Raw genomic sequence first — 12,500 nt, 5'->3', positions numbered from 1 at the left:
AAAGAAAGCAGGGTTTGAAACACGAGGTAAACTAAACTATACCTACTAGTAATTAATTAATTGATTGATTACATTACATTGTCTAACAGAGTTCCATAATCCACCAATAAGGATAGATTATCAGTGTTCATAATGTTCTTAGTCACTGTTGCTTGATACAGCAGCTGCCTCCAGTAGCACAATCTTGTCGATGGGTCGAACAAGCTCGGATGTACTGGTCTTCACCTTGACGGAACGTACAAGTCCATCGTTACGACTGGCATGTACCTCCAGGATCCGACCGAGTGGCCAGGAGTTGCGGGGCTTGTTTTCATCCAATATCAGAACAAGATCGTCCTCTGCAAAGTTTCTCTGCTGTTTGGTCCATTTCTGTCTCTGCTGCAGCGACGGGAGGTATTCACGAACCCATCGTTTCCAGAATATGTCTGCCAAGTACTGTACTTGACGCCATCTGCGAGTGTAGTAGTTATCATGTTTCGTGAAGTTCCCGGGTGGGACTACAGGACCTGTCCTCAGCAGTAGCAGGTGGTTTGGTGTCAGTGGTTCTAGGTCACGTGGGTCGTCTGACAGCTTCGTGATCGGTCGTCCGTTGATTATAGCCTCCACTTCACACAGCAGGGTGTTGAGGCCCTCGTCGTCCAGCACTTGCTCTTTCATAAGCGCTTTCATGACCTTGCGAACCGTTCGTATACATCGCTCCCATACTCCGCCGTGGTGGGAGCCAGCAGGTGGGTTGAACGTCCACTTGACATTCCGTTGGAGGAGAAATTCGTGAATTTGTGAGTGGTTCCAATCGTTGACTGCCTCTCGTAGTTCGCGTTCTCCCTTCACGAAGTTTCCGCCGTTGTCTGAGCGCATCTCTTCTGGTTGACCTCTTCTTGCGATAAATCTGCGCAGAGCATTGATAAAAGACTCTGTGTCCAGTGATGATGCCACCTCTATATGGACTGCGCGGAGTGTGAGACACGTGAATATCACGCCATAACGCTTGACCTTAGTCCTTCCGCGTCGGACTTCGAACGGTCCAAAGCAGTCAACCCCTGTATAGGTGAATGGCGGTTTCGAGGGAGTTACTCTGTCCTCGGGTAGGTTTGCCATTTTTTGTTGGGCCAGTGGTGCCTGACGTTTACGGCAGCTGAAGCAGTCGTTGAGAACGTTTCGCACGGTAGATCTTCCGTTTATTATCCAGTATCTCTCTCTTGTGAGCGACAGTGTGTATTCTAGGCCCGAATGCCCAGAAATGAGATGGTAGTACTGAATAATGAGCTTGACCACGTGATGCTTCTTTGGAAGGACCACTGGATGCATTGCATCGGTGTTGATTGGCGCTCGCTGAAGACGACCACCAACTCGGATGAGACCTCGCATCAGGATCGGGTCAAGGTTGAATATGTTGCTGGATTTCTTTAGCCCGTTCTTTCTTGTCGGGGTTCCCTGTGGTTTTACTCGTTTGAGAATATCTTGCTCTTCCTTGAAGCATTGGCTCTGAACGTACTTGATGATTTCAAATTCGGCGTTGTTCAGTTCTGCTATGGTGATGGGCGTGGCAGTGCTGGTTGACTGAATGCTGACCGGCTCTCCTGCCTTTCGTTTCTTGCTCAAACAAGAGAAGTTTGACTTGAAGCGCAGCATCCATGCTACGAATTTCTTGAGATGGACCCAAGATGAGAACCGTTCGAATATTTCTGAGGTGTGATCTCGAGCAGTAACTTGACTCAAATACGTAACTGAGTCTTTCTTGACTTCTGGGTCGTCATCGAGAATGGTAGTGTTCATATCAGCAGGTCTTTTTGGCCATGTGTCGCTGGGCTGACTAAGGAATTCTGGACCATGCAGCCAGCGTTGAAGAGAGTCTGCTGACACGCCTCTTGAAGCATCGTCGGCTGGATTGAGTTGGGTGTTGACGTATCTCCACTGAGATGGAGAAGACGCGTCGTGTATCGTCGCGACCCGATTGGCGACGAAAGTTTGAAATCGCTTGTCCTGATTTTCCAGGTAACGCAGGACACAGGTGCTGTCTGTCCAGAAGAATGATTGATTGATTGGTAGACTTAATTCCCCTCGAGACATTTTCTCTAGTCTTGTTGCAACGACGGCTGCTGATAACTCCATTCGGGGAACTGTAACTGGTTTGATTGGCGCAAGTCTGGCCTTTCCCATAACGAACGAGCATTTGACGTTTCCACCTGCATCCATGATTCTGAAGTAGGTAGCTGCTCCGTATCCCTGTTTTGATGCATCAGAAAAGTGGTGCAGCTGGCATGAGGCGATCCCACCGAGTTCTGGAGACTTGAAACAGCGGTCAACTGTGAGCTGCTCTAGCTTGGGTAGCTCCCGCAGCCATGCCTCCCAGCGATGAATGAATTCGTCTGGAATCTTGTCATCCCAGCCGTACTGATTACGGCATAGGTCTTGCAGGATAAGTTTCGCTTTCAGAATGAATGGAGCGACGAATCCCAGGGGGTCGTACACTGAGCTGACGATGGATAGTATGCCTCTCCTGGTGGCAGGTCTGTCTTTAACTATGATGCTGAAACCAAACGTGTCGGATGACACGTTCCATTGCACTCCTAACGCTCTTTCAACTGGCAGCTTGTCGAAATCTAACCCTTTAACTTGTGCAGCTCTTTCAGACTCCGGCAAGGACTCGAGTACTCTTTTCGAGTTCGACAACCATTTGGTAAGCTTGAATCCGCCTCTTGTAAGGAGCTCTCGCAACTGGTCTGCGAGGGTTACAGCTGCGTCTTCAGTGGGAACTGACTTTAAGCAGTCATCAACATAGAAGTTTCGTTCAACGGTCTGAATGGTTTCAGGGTTGAAGTCAGCCTCGTTGTCTTGGGCTGTTTTCTTGAGTGCGAAGTTCGCGCAGCTGGGAGATGATGTTCCTCCAAACAAGTGGACTCTCATTTCATATTCTTCGGGTTCGCTGTCCAGGTTACCGTCGGGCCACCACAGGAACCTTAGGGCGTCACAATCGCTCGGGCGAACTCTAACTTGGTGGAACATCGCCTCGATGTCCGACATTAAGGCGATGCGTTCTTCTCTGAATCTCGAGAGGACACCAACGAGCGAATTGGTTAGGTCCGGCCCCTGTAGCAGCTGGTCGTTTAAGGAGGTCCCATGGCATTTTGCTGAGCAGTCGAACACCACCCTGATTTTTCCTGGCTTTTGGGGATTAAACACTGGGTGATGTGGGAGGTACCAGTGGGTTTTTAAAGGTCCCAGTTCCTGGCTTGTTACTTTCCTGGCGTAGTCTTTGGACAGAAGGTCGTCCATGAACGTCTTGTACTTTTGATAGACCATTGGTTCCTTTAGCAGGCGCTTCTTCAGGTGATTAAGTCGACGTTCTGCTAAAGGTCTGTTGTTTGGAAGGCGTGGTGGGAAAGACTTCCATGGTAGGGCCATTTCATAATGGCCGTTGACTAACTTCACCGTTTCCTCCATGGTATGTAAAGCTTTGCGGTCGTTAAGCGACATTGACGTTTTTGTTTCGTACAGGGAGTCGTTGAATTCTTGATTGCAAAACTCCTTAAACCGTTCTTCAAGGGTTTTGTTTGCTTGTAGAAAGTTCACAGTAGACACTTGGGTGGTTGTCGGTCTTCCCAATGGACCATTGAACACCCAGCCTAAGACTGTTCGGGTAGCGAAGGGACCACCATCCTCGCTTTGTCGGATTTCTCTGGGTTGAAAGGCTTCTGGTACGTCACTACCGATTAACAGACCGATCTCGGCGTCTATGTGTGCGACATCGATTCCCTTTAGATACGGCCAGCGGTCAATATCCTCTTGTTTGGCGATGGCCTCTGAAGGGATTGGCAGACTTGGTCTAGAGTAGACCTTCGGGAGCTGAACCGCAAGGCTATCACTTAGATGGAAGGCTTCCAGACTGACCAGGGAGAATTCGATTGGGTCATTTTCGCCCTCCAACGTTGTAAGCGAGAGCGTTGTCTTGGCTCCCTCGAGGTTGAGCTTTCTCAGAAGGCCTTCGGTGCAAAAGGACGTGTTTGACCCAGAATCGAGGAACGCGTACGTCTGAACCATCTTATCTTTGCCCTTGGCTTTAACCCGGACTGGGACGATTGCGAGCCCAGTGACGGAAGAACTTGAAGTTGAATAAGTGTTCCGGACGTAGCCATTGCTAGCTGGACTGGGAGTGGCAGGCGTTGGCTCAGCAGTTTCGCCCTGGTCCCCGTTTGGACTATCTGCTACAGTTAATGTCGTGGAGGCGTTCGTGCTGTCTTTTGGATGGAGGAAGGTAGAATGCTTTCCACTGCATCCTTGAACTCTACAGAAACTCTCCTTTGGGCAGTCCCTAACGAAATGGCCAGGATGAAGGCAGTTACTGCAGAGTTTCTTTTGGTCTATAAACCTCTTCCTCTCATCAAGCGACTGCTTTCGGAACTTGTCGCAGCGTGAAAGCCAGTGATTTGAAGGGCAGAGCAGACACTTGGGCTTAGGCTTCTCAATAGGTGCCTTTGAAAGTGTCACTTCCCCATGGGTCGAGAAACCACCCGACTTTGGCGGTTTCCTCTGGGGTTTGCCACTCGGAGGCCGCACCTTGTTCTCGTTGAAGATCTTGCCGAATACTGGATGGGTGGCGGCTCTGGCTCTTGCTGTCACGAACTCCATAATGTCCTTAACAGTCACATCCCTTTCTTCTTTCTCGACAATGCGGTCAACGGTATCGCGCCATTTCAAACGAATGCCGTACGGAAGTCTGTCGATGATCTTTTTCAGGTTATCTGGGTTATCCAGCTTGTTGAGGTACCCGATTTGTCTGAGGGTATTAACACAGCTTGTTAATTGGATTGAGAACTGCTGGAGCGCTTGGCCATCCTCGGCTTTGATGACTGGACCTCCGATAAGTCTCTGCACGTGCGCCGCGGCTATTTTGTAGTTTTGGCCATAGCGATTTCGGAGCAATCGTTTGGCTTCGAGGTATCCTTCCTCTTCTCGCATTGATAGACAGCTCTTCATCAGTTCTTTCACAGGTCCAGACGTGTACTGTACCAGATAGTACAGACGGGAGCTGGGACTTGGAGTTTTTCTTTCGACGAGATTCTCGAAGGAACGCACGAAATCGCAATATTCGATCGGATCTCCACTGAAGACCTGCATATCCGGTTGGGGTAACGTAAGGGACATCACGCCTAGTTGTTGCTGCTGTACGAGCTGCTGCATAGCGCGATTTTGCTGTTCTTGACTTTCCAAGAGGCGATGAAAGGATTCCTCATGGAAGCTACCATTTTGGAGGCTGGTTGGTAAACGTGGCGGGTCTGGATATCCTTCATTGTAAGGCTCAACGGAATGCGAATTAATCGGGGTTTCACTAGGCTTATGAGAATCTTTAGGAACTCCTTCTCGCGGCGTAGACGCATTCGTGACCTGTGTCGGAGGCCTAATTGACTGATCTGGCTGGTGGGTGTTACGTGCGCCGCGAATAATTGATTTTCTAGTATCATCCGCTTCCGCTTCGATTTCTTCATACACTTTTCTCTCGGCCTCGGCTTCCGCTATTTCGGCTTGAAGTTCTATTTTGGCTTTCCTTTGTCGAAGTTTTAGCTCCTCAAACTGCAACTCATGCAAGCTTGAAAGATTTGCGGCTCTTGCTTCGAGCGCTGCCTTTCGCGCCGCTGATTTTGCCTTTGCGCTGGCTGAACTCCTTGTTGAACTGACGGCAGAACGCGTACGGAGGGACGCGCGTGACCCGGCGTTACTTATCGAATCATCGGGGCGGATTTGGGTTCTTTGACCTGTCAACAACCTTTGGGCGTCAGGTGCCATTAACCATGACGCAATCTCTCTCTCGAGCTCAGAAGCTAATTCCAGGAGCGAGGCGTAATAATTTTCAGATTCTTCTCTTTCCGGTTGAGATTTAATTTGGTTGTGGTAAGCCTCGTGAGCAATTTTGAATTGTTCCAATACTTCGTCCAACTCCATTTGGACCTGTTGAACAATGTCGGTGGACTCACGTGCAGCGAGTAACTCATTCAGTTTATTGACCGTTTCCGTCACGTTAGTTTCTGCCAATCTGCGGGCGGCCTTTAATTGATCGATCGATGATAGCGGATTAGCGGAAGCCATTGTTAAGATCCTCGATAAATCCGATTAATTGCGGTAGACAACAAAACGACAACCTTGGGTTGAGTTGGCTGACAGATGCCAGAACTTGTCGCAAATGTGCTTCGGAGTGATTGGCGTGAAGATTTGTCAGCGAATTCTTCGAATTCCTTCACGGCAAATCAAATTCGAACTAAATGTCAATTCACATGGACAGAATATTGAATGCCAAAGATCCAAACGAATAACATTGGTAGAAAAGTGCGCAGCATAAAATCGAACTCAGCAAGAATTCTTGACAACGATACAAACAGAGTTTATTGATACTGAGATCAAAGTTCCATATAACTACGTGTGAATCGAACCACGTGTTTGAACTTATTCTTGATTATGCCGTAAGGTAGTATACCGTATGTCGTATGCCGGTTCGAACTGAAATACAATAATGAAAATAGAAGCTAACTTAACTAATATATTTTATAGCAAAGAGGATAAAACGATATAAACGACGAAACTAGTTAAATGCGGTAAATTCTGTAGCATGTACTACTTCTATTCTGGCTTGAAACGCAATAATCCGCTGTGAACTAGCACAAAACTATAAAGGGATAACGCTATACGATACTAATCTTGGACGTAATTACGATATAAGATGAACCTAGCTAGCGAGGAAAGAAAACTGTAACGAAGTGTCGAACATAAAGGCGACTGACCGACTTAGTGCGATATAAAGGCTATTTATAGCTAGTAAAAGGACTTAACTATACTGAAACGAATAACGATGAAAACTAAAAACTATCCTAAGAAACCAATAAATAGATTACTCACTTTGATTTGCACACGCACTAACTTGACTTGATAACCACGAGTGTAGAGAGAAATCTATGGCCCAATGCCGAGTAGATGTTGACGCAGTGAAGTCTACACTAGAACTAACTAACTGGGAAAACCCTACCAAATATGTAACCAAGAGAGCACGTGTACGAAACTTAGCGGTTTGGGCTATTTCCCTAACGGAAATTACAGTCTAGGGCTGGTTCACCGCAGTAGATTAAAAAATAACAACGCATAGCTAGAAAATGATAATAATACGATAACATTACCGAAACAAAAGCCCGCGGAAATTACTAAACCGAAAACATCGTGTTTCAAACCAACATAGCTTTTGTTTTAGTTTTTACAATTTAATCAAAGTGGTGTTTTCATAAGGAAATCTTGGTTGCGTACAAGTAAAATGTTAAAAATAGAAACAATTGCTTAAAATTTCAAACTTTTCTGGTCACTTCAAGTACGCACGTGCGTATTTGCGTATAGGACGCTACGCGCCTGTACAGATGCACTTTTGGGGAATGCTTATATCCAAGTCACTATTTTTCATGAACACGAACTCTGTGTCTGTTACGAAAATTATTGCGTGACTAGTATTTGGAACATTCGCGAGTATCCTATTTTTGTCTCGAATCTTCTAGAATATTTAATTAGTGCTGTATCATTGTGATTTAGTAATTCTATTTTAAGCCGTTTGCGTATGTTGCTGTAAATAGTTAACTTCTTATTGTAATATTACTTTATTTACTGTAGCCGGAAAGTTCTAGAATCTTTCGCTGTAAAGTATATAAGAGAGTCGATGTAGTGTTTAGAGGTTTTTTTTATCTCAGGAATGTTTGAGGAGTTTTACAGCAGTGTTTACTGAAGTGTGACGAAGGTCGCGTGTAAAGCTTGGAGGCTTTGAAGAGTGACAGAGGTCGTGTTTGTTAAGTGTAACAGAGAGTTTACGTGGATATCAAGGCAGAGGCCGTGTGTTTATACAAGAGCGACGGAGGTCGAAGTATTGTTAACAAGTCTAGCGTGTGCTTGTTGTGAAGTCCGGAGTGGAATTACTACGTTCGTGTGAAATAAACAACTTCGTTGTGTTCTGACACTGCGTTCTGATTAGACTGCAAACTATACCTACCACTTTGAAACATCGAACTCGTAACAATGTCATTCACCTAATTATTATTATGCAGCATTATAATCCTGGCTCGAATCCTGGCTCGGATCCTAGCTCGGATCCTGGCTCGGATCCTGGCTCGGATCCTAGCTCGGATCCTGGCTCGGATCCTGGCTCGGATCCTGGCTCGGATCCTGGCTTTATACTTAGTTTATCTCGGGTTTTAGTACATGCCAATATTTTGCCATCAGCAACAACATTTATGACACGAAAACAACATTAATTTTTAACCCCGAATATAAAAAGGTACGATCACCGACAAACATTCTGGGAGATTTTTGCTAATGTACTTTTGGCTGCACCAGTAAAAGAGCAAAATCGAAAGTTACATCGGATTCAGAGGGTGCCGTGATGAAGTTACCGCGGTGTGTTTACTCGCGAAACAGTGTCAAATCATCATTTGACACAGATACCGGGTTTTTGTTTTTGTAAGTTTTCTTTTTCTTTCAAGTGTTATAAAGTTTGACAAGAAATGTGCGAATTCAACACAAAGATCACAATCGCCCAATTCTTCAGGTTGACAGTCAAAACTTTACTCTCCAAGACGAGGTTATTTATCGCCAGGTAATTCCATCGTTTTGAGGATAGCAGCTACTTTATTGTTCATTAGTGTCAGATTTTTTTTGCCGATTTTGGGGGACATTTTGTTGAAACTCAAGCAAGCTTCCAACAGACCTGTTTATTTTCGTTACACTATACCACAAAAATGCTCCCGTATCACATTTCAACACACGTATGCAAATTTCTTAACCTCGAAAATTACACAACATGATATTAAAGTTCACAAAGGCTGGAAATATCTCGGCAAAATCCTTTTCCAGCGAAAAATTAATCGAAACAAACAACATATTTACTATTAGAGGCAAAAATACCTTCCTATTTCAATTGCGTGCGCGCAAACAAGAGATGCAATTAAATACATTTTTGACAGTTCACATCAAAACCCTTTTCGACTCGGAACGCTTACCGTAAATAATGAAGCACAAAAGCGACAACAACTTTCATTCAAATAATTCTTCACTGTCACATTTCCAAATATTTTACACCTTTGCAGAGTTGAGTACAAAATACCGGTAAATGTAAATTGTCAGACAACTAAGATGCGACTTGAGTAAACACTGTGATGCATTCTTGTAGGCGTTCGATTCCTTCAATGTTAATTTGTTAAATCATAGTTAGTAACTATGGTTAAATCCATAAAAAAATTGCTATTTGATTTCCGTGTTTTATATAATACCAAGTTAGTAAACTATTAGAAACAAAGCTCACTTGATATCCAAAGGCGAAAAATGAAATTGTTGTCGAAGACCATTACTCGTCTCTTAAAATCCAGATATTTATTTTTCAGCGTTGTCTTGCTCATCCAATTGACGATCCATTCTTGAGCTCCATGAGGGTATATTTTGTTTAAAGATCCACGAAAACGCCATTCTTGTCAATGACTTATTAGTGAAATTTCCAATTGTTATACCGGAAGATTGTGCAGAGTTGAGAACAGGTAAATACAAATCTGACAAATAGCGAGACAACTGAGATAACAGATCCACTATATGGATTCCTTCTCTGTCTTTGTTGAACCCATACTGAGTTACCAGAGAACTGTTCATTTGGTTTCAGTGTTGTACAAAACACCACACTTGGCAAAATTTCAGAAGACAGCTCACTTTGATTACGGCTCGACGGGCGACAGATTGTTGTCAAAGTCCATTACTCGTCGCTTCTAACATTTGACCGCTTGTCTTGTTCAGTATCCAATTCGCTTGCCATTATTGAGCTTCATGAGGGTACATTCTGTTCAAAGATCCACTAAAACGCCATTCGCGTTACATGACTTTCGACGCCATTGCCGGTTAAGTTAATCGTTCTACTGTGTCCACCAGAGAAATCTACGCATTTCCCACTACCCTCTCGATCCTAAGAAAATACGCGTAGAAGGCTCTATGCACAAAGACACCACTTAGCAGGGGAGTGACAGGCAAGACTTTTACCGACACGGAAAAAAATAAAAAAAAAAAGAAAACGAAAAATAAAAAAACGACGAAATTAAAGACAGATTCCGACTGGGTTGGCAACCCAGTAATAATAATAATCTACCCATTTTCCGACTGGGATGCCTACGGCAACCCAGTAATAAAGTGCGACTCACGGAAAAGAAATACTCGAAGCTGTTTCCGTGTACACCAACTTATCGTGGGATGTAAATGAAGCGGGTCCATAAGAGCATGTAGAGAGGAAAAAACATTAAAATAAAGTCAAAGTTCCCTTCCATGATTGCCAATAAAATGCTGGAAATTAGGTTAGCCTAATTAGGTTAAATTTAGATTTAAAGACTTCGAACTAAGCCCTGCCCCAGAAAACCTTGACCCTACCGAATATTATGCCAAATTTTAAAGTCTTATGAGACATTCCTGACCACTAAGGCTTTTCTTTTGTTTTGTTGTTTCAGAATCTCCTGTTTTTACGTCTAAGCCTGCGACTTTAATCACAGTTTCCAACATCAGAGACTCGGTTAGAGTCAAATGTGCCGCCAAAGGATCGCCTCTACCGCAGATCACATGGTACAAGGATAACGTCATTATAAATTCCACCACTATTATCACCAGAGACCAAGTGACCAGCGAGTATGAAATTAGTCAGTTTGAGCCCTCGGATCAGGCAACATACAAATGTGTTGTTCGCAATGAATACGGCGACACAATAACTGCAGCTGCAAGGATTGGTTAGTTATCGCGAATTTTCATCGATTCGCACCTTTTGCATCCATTTCGTCTTGCAACTTTTTAGGTTTAAGAGTGTAATGCGCTCGTGAGAAGAATGGTAAGTTAGTTGCTTAGCAACGAGTGTCTTCCGGCAATGACCCCAAGAGTGCGACCACTACCAAGAACACCCTTTGCCCTTCATTAACCGAAAATAGAAATTCATTTTATTTTACGGGAATTCAATAACATATCGTCAAAGACTTGAAGATCCCACAGAAGACTCCCTGTGAGTTGCGGACACAATTACATAACTTGGGAAGTACATATTCACATACTATGTGCCCGCGACTCACAGGTAGTCTGTCCTAATATCCTCAGAGGCTTTGACAATTCTTCTACGGATTTTGTTTGGAATTCTATTTCTTCTTCGCGGCATGCTGCATTAAATTTGTGTGCGTTTAAAGTGTACATGTATTTGCCATAAATGACTATCAAAAAATGTAAACGACAGTGTTGTTGATGTTATTGTTATTCCAGACACGTAATAGACTTTACAGGAAAGAAAATGACACCATAATGATGTTATTGAAGATGGATTACCATCATTGCGCCATTGAACCAACGAATGATTAAAATAACATTTATTCGTGAACATGTACTTCCTAAGATGTTATTGAAATCCCATAAAATTAAATGAATTTTTATTTTACTGATATTGAAGAGCGTAAGGTTTAATTCAAGTTCTTTTTTGTGCAACCAATCAATTGCCAACCTCAAGGAAGTCTCGTGTGATTGGGTAGTATTCAGGGAAGAAAATTACATGTTAATTAATTTAATAACCTGTAATTTCCAAGATCGACATGTTCATTCTCCTAAATAATAGATTTCTTTGTTGGGTAGTCATGAGAATTTGTTGATATATTAAGATCACTCCTCTCAACCTGATAATTATCTTCATTCTCTACACCTGTCTGACTGGCCTTGCATTGAAATTCTGAGGAGAATTTACATTCTGATCACTCCTGGAAGTCAAAGCGTTAAATTGTTTAATTTCTTGGGATGCTTGCTGCAACGCTTCCCTTCCACGCGAAAACGTCGCTGAAGCAAATGCAAAATAAATCCTGCCAAAATCATAGCAGGCTATAAATTTATCCTTTGAAGAAAGTCAGAGTGGTCGTACAAAAATTAAATTATCCTTACAAGTTATTCAAGTTTGATTACGATCAATGTCTTATCTTTATTCTCAGTTCTGCCCAACTGTGGCGATCCAGGCAAACCAAACAATGCAATTGTTAGCAGCACGAATCATTGGTCAGGGGGATATGTCAGATATCTCTGTCATCCAGGATATACAATGTTTGGTCAAGCTGTTAGGAAGTGTCTTCCCAGCGGACAGTGGAGCGGAGATATACCGCCAACATGTGAGGGTTTAAGTCTCAAAAATAACTTCTATTCTCTCAAGTAAATACCAAGAAATAAGTTGCAATATTTGAAGGAAGACTTGTATGATAATCCCTCGCATTCTTCTGGACGAGTATATATCATCCTCGAAGTATGTTAATTTGAAGGTGTTGAATAATTAGTCCTTCCAAATCGCGGTCTGGCTTGTCAGGTCTGTCAGATGGAGGGCGTCCTAAATCACCTTAGTTTCTTATACAGTGGTTGACGAACTTAGGTGTGTTTGGTTGGTTGGGAAGAGGCGGCGTGGTTCAGTGGTTAGGGCGTTGGGTTTGCATGCCCCTGGTTCA

At 43.7% G+C, this 12,500-nt stretch overlaps 2 protein-coding genes across 3 annotated transcripts in view; one reads left to right on the top strand and one right to left on the bottom strand.

Annotated features, from left to right (window-relative positions):
- The window catches only part of LOC137976177 (uncharacterized), an 8,195-nt gene extending 983 nt beyond the window's left edge, over positions 1 to 7,212 (bottom strand). Inside the window, exons 1-2 of one of the 2 annotated variants that reach the window (XM_068823469.1) lie at positions 6,889 to 7,212; positions 1 to 6,492 (exon numbers count right to left, since the gene is read on the bottom strand). The exon at positions 1 to 6,492 is cut by the window's left edge and continues 983 nt beyond it. In XM_068823469.1, coding sequence (XP_068679570.1) covers positions 139 to 6,084 — 5,946 coding nt within the window. In that variant the 5' untranslated portion in view covers positions 6,085 to 6,492; positions 6,889 to 7,212 and the 3' untranslated portion in view covers positions 1 to 138. The other variant, XR_011117713.1, reaches the window with a different exon arrangement.
- LOC137976181 (uncharacterized) overlaps positions 1 to 12,500 on the top strand; it is a 37,792-nt gene that overhangs the window by 23,824 nt on the left and 1,468 nt on the right. Inside the window, exons 8-9 of the mRNA XM_068823472.1 lie at positions 10,500 to 10,772; positions 12,000 to 12,173. Coding sequence (XP_068679573.1) covers positions 10,500 to 10,772; positions 12,000 to 12,173 — 447 coding nt within the window. The remainder of the gene's footprint in view (positions 1 to 10,499; positions 10,773 to 11,999; positions 12,174 to 12,500) is intronic.

The sequence above is a fragment of the Montipora foliosa genome, chromosome 11, assembly GCF_036669935.1.
Source record: "Montipora foliosa isolate CH-2021 chromosome 11, ASM3666993v2, whole genome shotgun sequence".
In the NCBI taxonomy this organism is placed as follows: Eukaryota; Metazoa; Cnidaria; class Anthozoa; order Scleractinia; family Acroporidae; genus Montipora; species Montipora foliosa.
Note: the sequence above shows the minus strand (reverse complement) of the source record. Positions and strands in the feature narration are given on the sequence as shown.